The sequence below is a fragment of the Aureobasidium namibiae genome (genome assembly GCF_000721765.1).
Source record: "Aureobasidium namibiae CBS 147.97 unplaced genomic scaffold scaffold_20, whole genome shotgun sequence".
In the NCBI taxonomy this organism is placed as follows: Eukaryota; Fungi; Ascomycota; class Dothideomycetes; order Dothideales; family Saccotheciaceae; genus Aureobasidium; species Aureobasidium namibiae.
Window position 1 is genome coordinate 163,937 of NW_013581189.1, and position 18,478 is coordinate 182,414.

At 50.8% G+C, this 18,478-nt stretch overlaps 3 protein-coding genes across 3 annotated transcripts; 1 reads left to right on the forward strand and 2 right to left on the reverse strand.

The window, feature by feature from the left end:
* Positions 1–1,432: 1,432 nt before the first annotated feature.
* M436DRAFT_76013 (uncharacterized protein) lies at positions 1,433–2,866 on the forward strand (the record flags this gene model as incomplete). Its single annotated transcript, XM_013568308.1, has 1 exon — positions 1,433–2,866. One exon carries the CDS (start codon positions 1,433–1,435, stop codon positions 2,864–2,866), a length of 1,434 nt encoding a protein of 477 aa, XP_013423762.1.
* A 574-nt stretch (positions 2,867–3,440) lies between these two features.
* On the reverse strand, positions 3,441–4,799 carry M436DRAFT_55730 (uncharacterized protein; the record flags this gene model as incomplete). Its single annotated transcript, XM_013568192.1, has 1 exon — positions 3,441–4,799. One exon carries the CDS (start codon positions 4,797–4,799, stop codon positions 3,441–3,443), a length of 1,359 nt encoding a protein of 452 aa, XP_013423646.1.
* A 1,737-nt stretch (positions 4,800–6,536) lies between these two features.
* On the reverse strand, positions 6,537–9,710 carry M436DRAFT_15781 (uncharacterized protein; the record flags this gene model as incomplete). Its single annotated transcript, XM_013568147.1, has 3 exons — positions 6,537–6,621; positions 6,730–8,503; positions 8,753–9,710. Coding segments are annotated over 3 exons (2,817 nt in total), but the record flags the coding sequence as incomplete, so codon positions are not given.
* Between the last annotated feature and the right edge of the window lie 8,768 nt (positions 9,711–18,478).

Genomic DNA, 18,478 nt, shown 5'->3' on the forward strand with positions numbered 1-18,478 from the left:
GTTTGCCTTACAAGCTTCTGAGCAGCCGAGGGGTGCCGTCTTCTTTTACTAGAGTACTCACAAGATCCAGCTCCACTTTCATGGTTCGGCTCCGATGTTCATTTCTCCTTTATCACTACACACATAGATGACAGGCGGGACAATCAAGGAGGAACCGGTAAACTAGGCATGATGAGAGTGGCGGAATACCGAGTCCGGACATAACAAGGATGGCCTCACGGCTCGCGAATGCGAAAGTAGCCGAGAATATGATTAGCACAGTACCATAGTGTTGTTGAGTGATCCTCAGCATGCATCAGGACTCGTCAGGAGAGTGCAGACGTTTGGCGTCCAAGCAAGACTAGAGAGGAGCGTTGACAGGATGTAGCCATGTCCGTCTTGGCAGGCACCGACTGACAAAGGCATCCGAGATTGACAGAATCGATCTCCCTTTGTTTTTCGCCTACGCGGACGGGATCATACTGAAACAGGCGTTTGCTCTCGTGCCTAGGGCATAACAACGTTGGAAGTGGGATCATTTGCAGCCACGCGAAAGAGCTTCTTGAGCGACGCTATGCATATCAACCCCTAATGTGGGTCGAAGAATATTGATCACTGTATGCAAGCGTTTGAAGATCGATTCGGGTCTTGGATGATCAATAATTCTGCTGACTCGGGTTTTATCACTAGACTGGTGGCAAAGATAGTGAATGACGGCAGCGTCGGACACATTCGACTTGACAACTCTTACAGTGTCTTGCTTGATTCTCCGCCAGTCAACAAGGATTTCTCATGGACTTATCTCCGAATGTCGAATTGGATAGGTAGGACGAACAATGGAGCCGGCTGGGCAGAAGTCACAGAGGGCAGGGAGCGGAAGACGTCTGAGTCGGTCTGTCGGCTATGGACGACTTGGCAACGGCGAGGAACACTTGCCGTCCAACAACCGGTTTGAGAAAACTTCCACCACCGTCATTTCACCTTGCTACTTCGCCTACTCTGTATATTGCTGCATAATCTTGCCCTTGAAACTCCAGTGATTCGTCTCAGGTTACTCTTAACCAGTCTCTTGCGAACGCGTCAGCTCATATTGAGATCAGATATGTTTCATCTTCGGGCAGCCAAGATGCTCCTCCCCTATCTCTAACAAAGTGGATCGGCGGCAATATAGAAAAAAGGCACCATGTGCATGGTGGATACTTGGAAACGGCCACGCACACACCGTTTCTTGGCTCATCAGTATCCGCCCTGGATGATATCCAGATTGTCCGGCCGCAAACGTCTCGAGTCGGCATCATGCCTGTTCTAGCTGTGTTGTGTTGTAGGGTCTGATCCTTGCTTAGGGGAAGGTGAGTCCGAAAAGGAGCGTCATGAGTAGTAAAAGGCAAACATCCAAGCAGGTAGGCGAAACATCCATCTTGACTTGATATTCATTCTGCAACAACAACACAAAATGCCTGTCCCTAGCCGATGTGCGTATATCGCCGGAGTGGTGGTGCTATTCCTCTGCTTGGTTGCACTCTTCCAGACCGGCACAGTATCGTCACCTTCATCGCTACATCTCGATGATGTGACAGACTTTGTATCATCTCCGTTCTCCTCTTACAAGGATGAGGCACAGAACAACACCGCACAACAGACTTCATCAGTATCAGCAACAACATCATCAGCAGCAGCACCTTCGGCAACAGTACCTGCTGTTGTCTCGAACGTACCCATCTCATACGACAAAACCACACCTCCATCAACAGGCTGCGAAGCCGTAGTCAACGCCGCTCAACAAAAACTCATCTCCGAGTACCAACAACTCCTCAAGGGCATTCGCTATGTCAACGTCTGGGGCTACCTGGAGACCGAAAACAAGGGCGATGCCGCCATCTGGTCCGCCCAGCAAATCCTCCTCAGCATGATGGGCATCGAGACCATGGAAGCCTGCCGCTTCATGGACAAGGGCTGCAACATGACCAAATTCACCCAAGCCCTCGACGACCACAAGCCCAACTCTGCCATCATCATGGCTGGCGGCGGCAACTTCAACGACTACTACTGGGAGGACCAACCGTCGAGAATGCAGATGATCAAGCACTTCACTCAAGTCCCCATTCGCGCTTTCCCTCAGAGCATCCACATGACTCACGAGGATCGCATCAACCGCACAAAGGAAGCTTTCCTGTCACACCCCAACCTGCAGCTCGCTGCTCGTGATGCACCCAGCTACAAGTGGCTGGCAGACACCTTCGAGGGCGAAAAGGTCGCTTCGTCAATCGACCTGGCCACCACCGACGGCATCGGTAAAGGAGAGGTCAAGACTGTCTTGACCCCTGATATCGCATTCATGTGGGGCAGCCGTCCTGACTTCCGCGTCAACACGCCAAAGGAGTACGACATCCTGATCCTCGCCCGCGACGACAAGGAGATTTCTGCCGGAAACTCAAAGTCCATTCCCTTCGGCAAGGGCAACCTCGACCTCGGCGGCAGCATCGGCAACGTCAGCTACTGGAAAGTAGACTGGAAGTTCACGCCCACCCCCGAGATCGACAACAAGGAACACCGCGAGAACGGAAAGAACCAGCGCGCATGGGCAAAAGCAACAGAAGGATTCAGAATGCTTGGAGCTGCAAACTTTGTCATCACTGATCGCCTGCATGGACATATCTTGAGCACGCTGATTGGAACGCCTCATGTTGTTATGGACTCGAAGTTGGGCAAGAACATCAACTACCATGATACATGGACAAAGGATTGTGGTTGCACGAGAGTCGCAGAAGATATCGATGAGGCTCAAGACTTTGCCAAAATGTTCTTCGAGAAGGAGAAGAATGAGGGAAGGTGGAATGGCGAGCTCGTCCGTGGCGCAGAGTCAGAGCAGGAGGTCGATTTTGAGTAATTCTTTTGTTATATACCCTTTTTAATTTCTTCTATACACTTCATGCCATTTGACATTATCACACTTCATACCACTTCATTCTATCCACCTGCTTGCCTTTTTTTTTCGAATCGATTATCCGCGCACACTGTTCTTCAGCTATGACACAAGATTCACTCTCATCAAGTTTCCGCATCACAAAGTGAATCGATTCTTTCCATCCTTTGTACTTCTACAACCGATGAACGATGTCAAGCCTCTCCAGCTCCGCTTGCATTCCTATTTGCTGCTTAGCTCCATCTTCACAGCCAAGATAATTCGTTGTTGCTTTTTGAGTTCTCTTGTTCCTTCCGCTCTTCTTTTGCATATGCACCCCTGAAAGCCTGTGTTTTCTTTTTTTTTTTTTGTCGTCTCTTGGCCACCTCCTTTCTCGAACGACATGAAACGAGCTACAGTGTTTCGCTCAAAGAAGCATCTAATCACAAGTCTTCTTCTCCATAAATGCCAAAAGTGCTAGAAGAGGTGGAAATAAATGAACAAAAAGATTAAGAACTTCGTACACGGGAATCAAGAAGAAAAAAAAAAGAAGATCGTCCTAGTCTTCTTCCTCCTCTTCAGAACCACCTGAGCAATACAGATTCACAATGCCCTCTCCAAACCACTCTCCCACCCTCCTGATATTGCCTTGGATGATTCTTTCGGCATTTGCCTTGGCGTGCTCGCTCTTCTCGGCTCTCTGCTCAGCAGAAGCACTCAACATCCTCCCTACAACATCAAACTCATTCTCCCCATCCTCCTGCAACCAAACTGATTCCTCCTCCACGTACGCATACGCAGCAAGTAGCCTCCTATCAGCAACCAGTGGCGTTCCCGCAATCAGCGCAGCAGGAACCGACGAACTAGCTTTGCGGTCCAGATACTCAGGCGACGCAAAGCCGGGAAGTACAGCAGAGACCTTTGCCAGCAAACCGTAAAAGTCAATGTAACTCAGACTCTGGTCAAAGAAAACATGACTGGCCACGTTTTCGGGGACAGAAGGGCGTTGACCTTGTCCCAAAAGATGCATGGAAACATTTCTTTCTCCCTCTGCCGCAGCCAAAAAGTTGCCGAGTCGTTCGAAAATGTGCTTGTAGTCTCTGCGGTGAGGATCGTAATCTCCTTGCATTGCGAAACTCAGATCTTGAGATTCCTGTTCGGTGGCGGTGGTGTTGACAGCAGTGTCAATGGGGAATATAGGAACAAAGACTCTGATCGGGGGTGCAGGAGGGTTATCCCAGGGTTCATCGGCATTGGAGTCCCAAGCGGCGATTGTGTTGGACAGGAAGGCTGCGGTGTGGGGAGACAAAGTCCAGAATTCGATCATGTTGGCATCGACCCAAGGGCGGATGTCTGCTTTTCTTTCTTCCTCGGCCCAGTGGTCGGCGTGGTGGACAATGCAGATTAAGCGGGTTTTGCCCTGAGCCAGCAATGCCTCGAGACGCTTGGGAGCCTGCCTCAATGCCAATTCTGAAGTCGTGAGTACCAGGAAGTCGGGGATTGTGGTGTGCTTGTCGGTGCCCATAAAGTCATCTGGGTTCAAGGGACCCGTGTAGTTCAATCCAAAGGCATGGAAGATCTTCTCGCTACCGTAGCGGGCGCCAGATTGGTACAGAGTCAGGTTCACGTTTGGTTGCGAGGCGATTGAGTGGACCAGAGCGGCGTCGACTTCATCGTGTGCGCGTACGGTTTCGAGGATGGCGACTTGGATGATATCGGGTGTGTTGTCGCAGGCCTCGGGTGTGGCTTCTACTTCTTTCTCGTCGTCTGCTGGTCGCGAGTTCCAGATGCCGGATTCGATTGCTGCATCGGTTGGATCGGTGGACTTCCACCACTTGCCGAGTTGTTCTTGTCTGAGTGCTGCGGTAGTGGAGTCGGGCGAAAACTGAAGAGCAATGTCAACAACCTTTCTGTCCATTCCATCGTGGAGAGCAGAGCCAGAGAGCAGCGACTTACAGCCAAGAATACAAAGATCATGAGTACGCAGACGACCGAGACAGCGATGATCCTCTGCTTCATTCGCGAGCCTTTCGTCCTCAAGGCTTCAAGAGCACCTCGAAGCGAGTCGATTTGGTGATACTTGGTCTCATCACCATAGCCCATTCTCTCCATGACGCCAGACATGATGAGCGACAGTCCTATGCTTCTCTTCCTCTCTCTATACCTGTGCTCTTTTGTCCAAAGATGTATCGTTAAGACTTCCAAATTTAGCAACACAAGAACATAATAATATCAAAAGCGAAGAAAATAGAGAAAAAGAATAGAAAGAAGGAACTCGGAACAACTCGACGAGGAAGGAGGAACACCTGAGAGACGGTATTGATACAATCCTACCTGCTTCCAAGGATCTCCCTTATCGAGTATAGTAAATGATCTAGCGGCCCGCCATAGGGTATCATTCAGCTACTTACATTTCGAGGCGCCTGATGCCCACCATCGCCGTCCACTCAAAGCACCGGCAATCAAACCATCCAACAGGCTCCTTTACCTCAAGCCCCACCCTTTATCCCGCAGCCTTTTATTTCAGACCATCATCATCAGTGGCTTGTTTTGCCGGGGGCGCGCTGCACTGAGAGCGGACCCCCGTTGGCGGCTGAAGCAACGGGGGAATCAACTCCGTCGCTCGCTCACGAAAAACAAAAGGCACTTGCTTCGGCGAAAGGAGTTTTCCAACATCCGCACGGCAAGCGTTGTGGCTATGCTCCTCCGCTGCGCTGGCCAAACCCCCCCTAACGTTACAGCAGAATGAGCGAAAGAGAAGACAGCTAGAGCAGGGAAACGGCTGCAAGAGAGAAACTTGACAGGGGCATCCTGCTGTCAGCCGGCAAAGCTTAAATCGCGCTATACCTATCTGCCATATCTTCACACGTTTTGGCCGCTGATAAGATGATCCTTATTGCCAATGACTCGATCACTGCCCGAACTTCGAAATTTCCGTACAAACTGTATGAAACGTTGTTATTAGGAGGGGGAACCGAAAAGTCTTGGTATTCCATGGCAGGGGCGAAATGATCATTGTTGTTGTTCACGACAGCCGAGCTAAGAGAAAGCCCTGCCGTGTGTGTTGTGAAAGAATATTGATCCATCAAATGGATAATGACGGCGACAGAATCGTGGCGTTCTGTATACCGGCAAGGCGATTATTGAGTCGACCGACCCGGTTTCTGTGAACGTCTCGTATACCTACCTACCTTTGCTTTCCTCCTAGGTTTAGATTCCGCCGCCCCAGAAGCCTCAAAAGTCTGGCGGAGAATTTTGTGCCAAGTAAGAGCACTCAAAAAGTCAGCAACCGATGAATACGAAGTCCAGTTGTGTCAAGAGACGAATAAGGTTACGAAGAGCACGTGGATGCGCTAGATAGGAGGAGCGAATGCAAATGGCCGCGACGGCACACCGCATGTGCAGCATCATCACATTCTACAAGATGTCGCACGTTCGCACCTTGAATTAAGCACTTGAGACCACAGGCTAGAATGAGAGGTGAAAAGAAAGACGCTTTGCATGATTTATACGTGGGTTCCCATATGCATAATCCCGGTCAATGTTTGTATCTTGGTCTTTTAGGCCAACTTTCGTTTCCTTTCTACCATGATTTGTTCATCTTGCTATGCTGTTCTCTACCTAACGCTCAGGCAGCCGCCATATCATAAAGTTTGCACAACAGCTTCAATGCCACTCGGTCTGCGTCTGGTGACAGTAGAGCGCCGAGAATCGTTTCCCGCTGGGGAGCCGGATTACATCTGGCTATCCAGCTGGGCATGGGCTTGTCGTACTCGTCAAACTCGTCCGAGTCTTCATCGCCGTCGTCATCGCGATCCCCGTCCCCTCGTCCATCCTCAGAAGTCGACCTGGCCTTATCTGAGGCAGGTAACCCAGCCTTCTCGACTAACCGTGCCAACATACCAAGCCCACGATGTGTAATAAGACCGTAGCCCTGCATTTCTGGGTCCACCTGCGGCATGTGTGGATGCCCTGGTTGTGGCCTGTGTGTTTGTGCGGTGCGGTCAACCGAGAGCACAAAAGCCATACGCAACAGACTTCCAGGCCAGCGGTCGTCAGAGCTAAGCCAAGCACGAGCAAGGTTCTTCTCATCAGCTTCATCGGACGATTGTGCTGTTGGGATCATCGATGCAAGAATATCGGCAGCCAACATGCCCTGCGTCAATAGAGCCTTCCTGGCCTCCACCATCTTAAGTTCTACGGCGGTCGAGAATGCTCTTTTCGAGCGCTCAGGCAATACGGAGATGCTCAGAGCAAAGGCAGAGGTAAGCAGATCTGCCGGCGGAGTGGACTCGGACGAGTTGGGCGTTTGTGATGAAGTGAAGATGCTGCGGTACAATGATCGATTAGGTTCTTGGCGAGCCAAGAGTTTCGCAAGACAGTCAACTGCCAGCGGAAGATGTCGTTGCGCCAAAGGTATGTAATGGCTGAATAGTAACGGAGAATCAGATGAGAGATTAGGCGCCGGCTGGGGAGCGAACGCTAGAATGAACTGAAGAATATGGAGAGCATCGTCGCGACTCGGCAACTCCAGGACACCAGTGATATTAGAGAGGAACGTGATGATGTCTTTGTAGAAGTCGGCAACATTCCTTGAGGTGCGGAGAAAGGTATTTCTAGTACCCAGCAAGCGAATTGCGTTTGAGACAAAATTGACAACAGAACTGGCTGACAACAGGCGGTGGTTCGCCTCGTTGAAGGAAAGGTTACGCAGCAGTGTCGTGACGGCAATGAGGCGGTCGGCGGCACGATCCAGCTCATATTCTTGGGTGCCAACGGCAGACACATCTTGCAAGGACTCGTTTTCAATACGACAAAGCTTGACAAGATCCTCGTAAGATGGCAGGTCAAGGCCATCGGAAACCTCGGCAGCACCATCGGCAAGAATGTCGAGTTGGACTTCGGCGCAGTCAACCAGCACGTCTGTCAAATCCTCGCACTTATCGAGATCTAGGTTGATGCGCGGTTCTATCGAGATCAACGTCAAATGGTCCAAGGCGTGGCGAGTTTCAGCATGGATGCCAGACTGTAGACTCAGTGTGAGAGCCCGGATGTCTATCAGCCCCATCTCGTCGACCATAGGCACATCAGGAACCAGGCGAGCAATCTCACCACCGAGCTTGGCCAGTGGTAGAATATCGTATCCACCATAGTAGTCCAGGCTTCGTCGTTGCGGCTCGTATTCTGTCTCCTGACCAATGTTGTGTTTCAGCTCAGCAGTACTGGCTTCGCGTTTGATGCCCGGAGTGCCGCCCGCTTCTGACTGAGCCTTGACTGCTGGTGATGCAGAGACTCGAGCCAAGTCTTGATCTTGTGGCGGTGCCGAGTCGAGCTTGCCAACACTCGATGTGCGACGGAACTCACTCAAGGCGTGCTGCTGCGTGGTGGCTTGTGGAGTGGCTAGCCCATTGGCGACAGGTGCGGGAGTAGGACGCTGCATTGGTGTGGCTTGAGGATTCATCATAGACGCAGGCGTTGTATGCTGCTGCTGCTGCTGCTGTTGCTGCTGCTGTTGGGCGGCCTGTTGTTGTTGCTGCTGCAACTGTTGCTGAGCTTGTATTTGTTGCTGCTGCAACTGCAATTGCTGTTGCTGGGCCTGTTGCGCCTGATGTGCCTGTTGTGCTTGATGTGCCTGCTGCGCCTGCTGTGCTTGCTGTTGAGCTTGTTGTTGTTGGGCCTGCTGCATCTGTTGCTGTTGCTGCTGAGCTTTTTGCTGCATCTGCACCATCGTCTGCTGCTGGGCAGATAGCTGGTCATTGGTACGACCTGGGGAGCCTTGGGCGGGATTCGGGGTGGCTAGTCCTGCCAATTGACGGGCTTGTAACGAAGCTTGCTGCTGGCGTTGCTGCATCCTGGCCTGCATGAACATACGCTCATAATGGCCTAAGTTGGTCTCGAACAGTTGCTGCAGTTCTTGTGCGGCTGCAGGGTATTGCTGGTTGTTGAAGCCGGCCTTCTGGGCGATGGTGGGCCAGCCTTGGAATTGAGTGACACGAGTGGAGCCGCCATGTTGCAGAACAATGACCCAGACAACGTATAAAGGTAGTGGCCGTCCGCAAACAAGGGGCGAGGGATTGAACGGTCTGTTGTGTTGTTGACAATACTGCTGCAACGATCGCATCCATTGTTCTTGCTTCTGTGTGTTAGACTGCGCAGACTGCCCAGGAGCTGACATGCCATTGGCGCCGACGTTGACGTTGGCCGCAGCAGCCGCAGGGTTGAAGCCAGCAGCCGTCTGAGCAGCATTTGCGCGCACTTGGGCCATGCTGTTAGCTTGCAGGCGCTGTTGCTGTTGTTGCAGACGCTGTTGGTAGAGCTTCTGCTGGTATTGCTGCTGCATCTGGGGCACAGAAGTAATGCCTTGAGACATGTTCATAGCTTGCGATGACGAAGGGTTGAAGTTTGCGCCGAAGTTTTGCTGCGGAGTGAAGTTGCCAGGCTGCATCATGTTGTTGGAAGCGGTCGAGGGCGCGGGAGACATGGTCTGCCCGAATGTGGCCGGCGAGGCGGTCGACATGCGCTGCGGTGGCTGTTGCGGCGGACGGAACTGCTGAGGTTGCATCGTTGGCGAGGGCGTAGCATTGGTCGAAGCCGAGGGATTCTGCTGCAGGTGTTGGTAGGGAGTGGGTGGAGCTTGGAAGGGCTGCTGCTGCTGTTGCTGCTGGGTATTGAATGCGAAGGGAGCGCCGGCTTGCATTGGGGTTTGCGATCGCGACATGTCTAGTGATTGTGAAGGAGCATGCGGTGAGTGATGCATCTGATCTTCCGAGGGGCGCGAACGCTTCGAGGGTACAACCGAGTTGACGTTGTAGGTCTGCTGCGGGGCGCCAAAGGCCTGCTGAGGGTTGATGCTGCCATTCTGGGCGAACGAGTTGAGATCGAGGTTTGAGGAATTGGGATTCGCATACAGCGACGACATGTTGGGGTTCATGTAGACGCCATTGCTCTGACCGGGCCACGGCGCGCTCATGGTCGAAGCTGGTTACAGCATGGGGCACACGCCCTGGAGACGTGGGTTAGCTACGAGTACTGGATGCCGACTGTGACGCGTCCCTACGCGACCGAGCTATGGAAGGAGGGGTGAAGGGCGACAACACGGAGGTGCTATGGCCAAGACATTGGTATGGCAGCTTGAAGCGCAAAGCAATGGTCGCGTCCCGATGAGGGCGGTGGACGTGTCGCCGCCGGTCGATGTGGGTGTGGGTGTGGGTGTGGGTGTGTGACGGTGGTTCGGCGGGAGATGAGGTGTGTCGCTCTTCTGGCCGGGGTCGGCCATGGGGGGCTCTGGGCCTGGCGCAAATGGGACGAGCAGAGGAGGGATAAACAAACGTACCTAATGCAAAACAAAAAAGTCGGTCTGTCGAGTCGTTGGACACGCGCGTATTGATGCCTCGGAGTGCCTTCTATCTGGAAAGAGACCACCCGTGCCAGAGCGTCGCGCCTGCCTTCTCCTCATTTTCCGATCGTAAGTCCCGTGACCCCAGTAGGGCTGTGCCTGTGCAGCTGCCTGCCCACGAAACTGCCCATCCACGACGATTTTCTGGTCTTTCGAGCAACACTGTCAGAAACACAAGGCATTTGGGGGACACGTACAAGAACGAGGCGATGGCCAGATCCCGTAAAGGGTAAAACCATGACATCTTCGGCAGGGGACACCGAGAGGCGCGCGGATCTTGTTCTTGGTTCGAGAGCATGCAATCACACTGCAAGCTCCACAACGCACGACTAGTGATACACTACTCAATCTACTCTTTTTCCATTCCATAAGGCCTCTCTGCATTTCAAATTGTCACGCCAATCGCCTGCTTGATTGTACATCTGGAAAGCCCTCCCGTAGGCCTTTCTTTTCTGCCTCCGCTCGTATCTTTACAGCATCCTTCCTCCACCCACGCCAGAGATGTGTACCGACGACATGTACCCCAGCTCGTTCACGCTCAACCCCCTTGGCATGAAATCCAAATCTGCTCGCTTGTCTCACATGCCACGAGCTGCTCCTTCCAACCCGCTCGCATATGCTGCTCTGATGATTGTTTTCGCTCGTTGATTTGCACCTTTGCTTTCTTCCAAAACCAACTGAGCTGGTTCCCACAAAACTCGGCTGTTTTCAACATTTGGCATCCTCAACCTTGGAGACTTTCCACGAAAGGGCTCGACCTTCTTCCCAACGAGCTTCCTTTCGCTTCCTGCGCTGTGTTTGAATGCATGATTCTCCGTTTCAGCTCAGCATCCCTCAACGCTGGCACCGAAATACAAGTATGACCTTCTAAACGCATGTCGGCAGTACTGAACCTAGACCCTGCCTGTACTGCCGAACTACACATCAGCAGATCTCACCCACACCTAATCATCCCGGGCATTGCCATTTTCCTTGCGAAATCATGGCTCTCTTACAAACTCATGCGAATGACCATGCAGTCCAATCCGATATTTGACACATGTTCATCTCTGCCAGTTGCAACCTCTTTTGGCACTTCCGTTTCCGTTCACTTATTCCTTGCCCTATCCCAGAAATAATCAGAAAACTCGATCAATATTAGAGGAGCCCACCCAAGTCAAAGGTATAGTACACAGCTGACGCAGCGATTACGACTCAGCTTATCGATATTCGACTGCATCTTTTACTCGCAGAGTTTCGAGCCCTGGTTTCTTCTATACTCGGCTTCGGCCTTTTACCCACCACCGCTCTCGATTCTTCCCCTCTGTATTCAATTGTCTATCTAACATGCTGTACGGAGATCGTGAATGCGACTCCAAGCTACGAGAACAAACTTGCTTGACTATTGCTACCTCTTTCCTGCTGTACAGATTTCTATCGTTACACAACCAACACCTCCACGAACAGTAATAGCTTCAAGCACGAACTCTTGCTGTGGCCCAGTATACCCATCTGCCGCACTCCAATACCCAACCACCTTGATGATCGAGTATCACCGAAGACAATAACTACCACGAATCACACCTTCGTAGCATCTTACTATGTGAAGATGTTTGCTTCTAAATAGGCTTCATACAAGAGAGAGACAAGTAATGCTTTTCCACCACTCCACACGCGCCATCAAAATACATGAGTAACAAGGAGCGTCAGTCACAATAGAGAAACAGAAAAGTAGAACAGAACATTGCAACCTCTCCATATGCTAAACTCCATCACTACCACATCCGCTCTCACATTAACAATCAGCCATCAAAAATGCATATTTTTCTCTCGATTCATAGTAAGCAGACCACAAGAGAGTTGAATAACATCATGGATGTGGATGAACTACTTCCGATCTGACCAAAGGAACTGTACAACTCTAAAGCTGTTCTGCGTTGACATGATCCCACACATACAAGGGGAGGAAGCATTTTCAATTATCGCTCAATCAACCAAGTCTCACAACTGCTTCCACGAAGAACAAATCGAAAAGAACACAAATTGAAAGCAATTGTTGGAGCAAAACGCCATGACTACTATATACACAACTTCCCCCTCCCTGCCCATCTCATCCATTCAACGCCAGACCTATGCACCTTCCTCCTCCGTCCCTCTCCCTCCACCTTCTTCCCCTCAGTCGTCTCCCTCTTCACACACCCTCAACAACACCCCCCACCACATCCCCCAACATCCTCATACCATACCAACCCCCGACCCTCCCATAAACCTTCAATCTCCCCACAACATCCTCCCTCTTCATCGTACCCATCCACTCCCCAGCACACCCGCAATGATCCATAAACTCATTTTGTCTGATGCGTCCACACTTTGCGCACTTTAGATCCTGCGTCGTCCATTGCAGCACCAGCTTTTGTACTTCAGCGAGCAAGCGTTCTTCAATGAGCAGGGTATCGAAGGGTGTGTTGCAATTGTGGCAATGCACATTGAGTGTGCGCACTTGAGCAGCAGTGCTGGAACTCGCAGCAGCAGCAGCAGCATCAGGGATAACGTCAGAATCGCGACAAAGGTCAATATCCCTCGGTAAACAACACTCTGCACAACTGAGCTGCCGAACCTTGAGACTAGCGGAGGGATTCGCAAACTGCCCTTCAACACTAAACTCTCTGATTTCAAAAAGCTGAAGTAATTCTTTGCGTAACAATCTTGCTTCCAGCGTGATGGTCTTGTCAAGACTCAGCACTTGCATCACGCTCTTTACCAACTGCAGCACTGGGTTGGAGAGGGAAGAGGCAGAGGATCCGGGTAAGGAGGGAAATTCCCAGTCCGAGGCTAGCTCGGCGTGCATGGCTTCCGTGCGTTGGCGCTTGATGAGTGCTTTGATCTGTTTAGCCAGTGGCTTTGAGAAGGATGATGAGAGAATGTTTCCAGGGGTTGTTTGATCGTCCTTCTCAGATGCAAAAATGGAGGCGTGGATGGGGAGTTGGGTTGGTCGTGGTGCTGTGCCTGTTGCTCCTGCCACAGGTCTCTTGCGATTGTGCATGAGGTCAATGTACTCGACCACCCAATCGTTGAACATGGGTTGGAGGATTTTAGGCAGGAAAGTGCCAATCTGCCACTCCATGATGGTGTTGAGGGTTTGGTTTTCCGCTTCAACGACTTCTGCGCATCCTTTGCCTCCATAGTTGAATTCGTCGTACCAAACCAAGTAATCCCAGTATTCAGTAATACTCAGGTCCAAAAAGTTGAAGGAAGGCTTCGCGTTGACGGTTTTCAGGATATACTGACTGTAAGCATACGCATTGCCAACCTCAGCTTTGGTAGTCTGCAGCAAGAGTCTATTGGCGCTAGCAAACACCACATGCGACCCGACACGACGGAACTCGCTCATCAACTGCTGCAAAGCTTTTCTGCTCATCATTTGCACATAGTAATGCAAAGACTTGTCATAGAGGAAGGAGCCTGGGTTTTCGATCCAGCGGACGAGATGTTGGACCATGACGTCTGCCATGCCGCTGCCTCTGCAGGCTTCTTCCCACCATGCGCGAACCATTTCTCGGAGTGCCATGATGCCGGCTTGTGCGAATGTGTTTTCGCCGGATACGAGGTGGGAGATGTCTTCGATGCCTTCTTCGTTTGGAGGTGGCACTGACAGACCCATTGAATCAGCGCCCTCGGCATCATTGAGCACAGCCGAGCACAAAATGGTGTTGATGGAAAGGTTTTTGACGCTGAGATCAATGCACACAGACGAGTAAGTGCCGGGATTATTGACGGAAGGCATTTCCACTGTTTCCATAGCTGCGAGAATATCGTCTTTTTCGTAGCCAGCATGATCAGGGCGAGGGTTTGCAGACCACCACAAGACTACCTTTTCCTTTTGCAATCTTCGTGCATAGGAGATGTCGATCAAGAAGCGAGGGTCGTCTTTCTCGAGATTGCAGAGGGGGACATTGCCGTAGCGACTCAGTTCGATCAAGTGTGTTATCCATGATCCAAGGTCGAGGTAATGGCCAACCAATCTCTTTGCGACGAAAGACTGCCAGCCCAAAGGAGGCAATCTCTTGTCGTCTTCGTCGGACTTTAGAGGAAGCATAGGTAGATCTTGTAAGATTGGCAGATCGTGTCTGAGCAGACGAGGTTGCTGAGATTGGATCACAACCATCAGAGGATTGGTCTCTTCCTTCTGAATCTTCTTGATGGCATCACCGATTTCTTGCAATGCTCTTTTCTTGGTAGTGACATTGACAGTCTTGAAGTGAATGTCTTCTTGGTACTCAAAGACGTCTTGCCATTGCTCGCCATTGCCCTCTTCAAGCTTTTTGGCAAACATGTCTTGATAGATGCGGTCGACATTAGGCATACCCTGATCAGCACGAGATCTGTTGAGAACAACGATTTGAGCCTCTTTCTTCGACGAGCAGAACAAGGCAAAGATCTGACGCTCTCCAGCGATGACGTGGTAGAGGTAGAGATAGCTCATCGGAGCAGAAGACAGGTAAGGCTGCTTGGGAGGCACATAATGCAGTGCTGACAAGTCGAAACCATGCGTCATACCTCTGCCCAGGACACCTGCCTGCTTCTCGTCAAAGGTGCAAGTGCTGCCAAGCTCCAGCACTGCCCTGATGTCTAGCGGCACTTGCGTCTCATATACTCCCTCAACACTGGGGTGGTTGAAGAGTGCTGCAAGCTTGTCCGCATCCTTGATGTAGACTTGTTCAGGCATGCTGAGCTTGAATAGATGTACCGAAGGATGGCCATTTGGCAGAGTGTAGTTGACCACTTTCTCAGCTTGGACGCCATCCACAGAGACATCGGGTAGATCATCTCCCTTCAGGTTGAGGAAAACTTGACGCGGCACGACAACCTTGAGTTGATGTACCTTCTGATCGATCAAGACGAAAGCCTTGACTTCACCTGGTGTCTCGCCTTCGCAGAGCTGCAAGATTTGCCAGGTCGAGTTATACATCAACTCACTTTGGTTGCGGAACATGTTGCCAATAGCATCGGTATTGTCGACTCTCTTCTCACCGAACAACTGGCGTCTTCTCTTACGAGCTTGCTTCTGAATCTTCCACTTCTTCTTCTGGTACTGAAGCCAGCCTTCGTAGTCTTCAGTAATGGAAGGCATATTCGGGGGAAGGCTGTCGTAAGGATTGACAGGCACAGCAGGTTCGACGTCAGCAGCCTTTCTCTTCTGTGACGACGCGACTCTGGAAACCATGGCCCTCTTCGGCACAGTCAACGACGACGAACCAAAGTCCTCGAGGTCACCGACGATTCTTCCATTGACTGCATTGATATCGGCAGCTTCTAAGGGTTTCTTCTGGAACATATCCGTCATCTTTTTCTGTTTGAAGACATCATCTTTGATTCTGATTCTGCGTTCGAGCCAATCGGGGTGAGCAACACGAGGCACAGGATTGCGAATCTTCTGCAGAGCGGCAGGAATAGTGATAAGCTTCTGGATAACCGAGCCCAGACGCTCAAGGTAGTAGTTCCAGTCGATGACAGTACGAGGATCCATATCACCCGGGTCGTCCTTCATCCACTTTCTAAGGTAATGCTTCTTGACTGATTCTTCAGCTGAGAATATGGCGACCGGGATGGCACGTTCGGTGACTGGAGAGTTTCTGGGTCGTGACGAGATAATGTACTTGCAGTTGAGACCTTTATCCTTGACCATTTGCTCACCCAAGAACTCGGCAAGACGTTTTGCAGTGGTGATGGCAGTCGATTTTTGTGCGCCGTACTCTTCAAGTGTCTTGGCCATACTCTTGTTCTCGCAAATAAGGTCGATGAGTTCCTCGTCAGCCAGGGTAGAACCGTGAGAGTCCAGTACGTCCAGCCATCTGTTCGCGACTTTGGCAACTGCTCCGTATGTTTCCTCTAGCGTAGTGCCTTCAAGGAAGAACTTGAAGATCTGCGTTTGGAAGATTTTGATCAACTTTAGCTCACCACGACGCTTGACTTCGAAACCTTTGAGCTCGGCAAGAGTACCATCGTGGTTGAAAACAGCGTAACGCTTCTTCAAATTCTTGTCTTCTTCCTTGGAAGTAGGCAAGATCATGGCTCTGTACGGACCGTCGACTTCGAAGAAGATGGTGTTGTCGCTATGTGTCTCGTAGCGGAAAGTCTGAGGATCGACCAGTTCTTGGTATTGATGGTTGGTGAAGCCATCGTGAACGCGATGGTTCAACATGACACAAGGATATGACATGGCAATCTTCTTGCCATTCTTCATCTTGAAAGCAAAGTTTTCGGGGAATGTCGCAGGAAGAATACACCAGATACCGTCAGTGTCGAGTTCGAGAGGTCTTCCGATACGTTCGACTAGCTGACGTGCCATCTGAATGATGCGAGCGCCAGTCAAACATGTGACACCGGCCATCTCCATGGAATACCAACGAGAACCTTTTCTCATGACATAACCGTAGAAACTGTTCAGAATGACCTTGTGAGCAAGCTGGAGAGAGTCGAACAGGATGATCATCTTCTTTGCATCGTCGACTTCGGCCTGCGAGGCGCCAGCCTTCTTCAAGTCTTCAGTCTTGCCTTTCCACACCTTCTGCTTGCCCTTGAAATCATATCTTCTGTCACGGAAATCCTTGACAGTGTCGACATAGAAAGGGTTCTCTCGTTGACAAATAATGGCTTCTTTTTCGATGGTCTTGGCTTCGTGGATCTTGTGGTAGATCTTCTTGCTGTAATCCTGTAGTCGCTTCTTGACTAGCACGGATTGCTCGTCTAACGACAAATCTTGGAAGCTTCGAGCCAGACTGTTTGCATGTTTGCCTGGGAACTTTTCGCTCTCCAAAGCATGACGAATCATATTGTACTCGTCGCGTTTTGCAGGCAGATATTCACCTCTCCATGACCAGGGTAACCTTCGATCGCAAGTCTTTCCAGGTCTGTTGAAATCGCAAGCTGCGCAATCCGCCTCTTCAATCATAGAATCCGGTTGCAGACGATTCGTTGTCATGATGTTGGGATACATGGATGCGACATCCAAATGGTAGATCAGAGGCTTCTCCTTGCGATTTGGTGTCTCCTTGAGCTGTATCAACTTTTCCAAGATCTGTGCTTTGACCTCTTCGTAGTTCTCAATGTCGTCTAATGATTTCTTCTCTTCTACTGTGATACTGAACTTGAGCGCGTTATCAAGCTCCTTGATCAGTTCGTCGATTGCAGCTGGATCAACAGCGAAATTGCATGGGATGTCTGCGCGGAAGACACCACATTCAATACTCTCGACGTGACCACCGACATAGGTTTCTGACTCGAGCAGATGACCTTCCCAGAAAGATTCTCGTGGTGCTTGATGCTTGTTGGGCAGGACAATCTCCTTTTGATAGGCCTGGACCATAAGCAACATCTCACAAAGTGTACCAGTACCTTTTCGCAACACATCATCAGGCCCGAGCGGAATAATGGTACACAGCGAGAAGATGAAAGGATGAACATATTTCATGTAGAGGTAGTATGTCGCCACAGCGTCTGAAACAGAGTACTCGGCCAGAGTCTGTGGCCGTTCCTGAGCATATGGTGTCATGAGTTCCGGGTCTAGTTCATCAGGATCATAGCCAAGTTTGGCGACAGTGACGGCTTTGAGACCTCTACTTCCTTGAGGCAAGTAACTGTCACGATTGACCCAGGCGAAAGCATCCATATGCGCGCAGTAATTCGACTGGTAGATGTCCTCACTGTTCTTGCGGAAGCCGATTTCTTGGTACATGTCAATGCCTTGGATACTAGCTCTGGCTTCGACGTATGGCCAATCGAAAAAGTCACCGTTGTATGTTACAATGATAGTCGGGCGAGCCTCCTTGATGCAGTCGAAGAAGCGTTCCAGTAGAGCTCTCTCGTCGGGCTCGTTGAAGATTAAGAAAGGACCTTCGTACTCGGGCTTTGGTGTATACTCAAAGTCGGCAATATCTTCGGAAACAATTTCTCGGTTCGTGATGAGGAAACCTTGACCGTCAATCATGTATGAAATCATCATGATCTGATCAACAGCAGCGTCAGGGAATTTGAGCGGTGCTTTGCAAGTCTCGATATCGAAAGCCAGAATGACAGGATCTGCGCGTTGGAGCCTCTCTTCAACACAGGTCAGAGTGATATGACCGTGTTTCGCGTCGACAGTGTACCATTTTCCGATTCTGATATCCTTGTCGATGGCTACTCGTACGTGGTACGGTACGTCGTATTCTCTGATATCGACG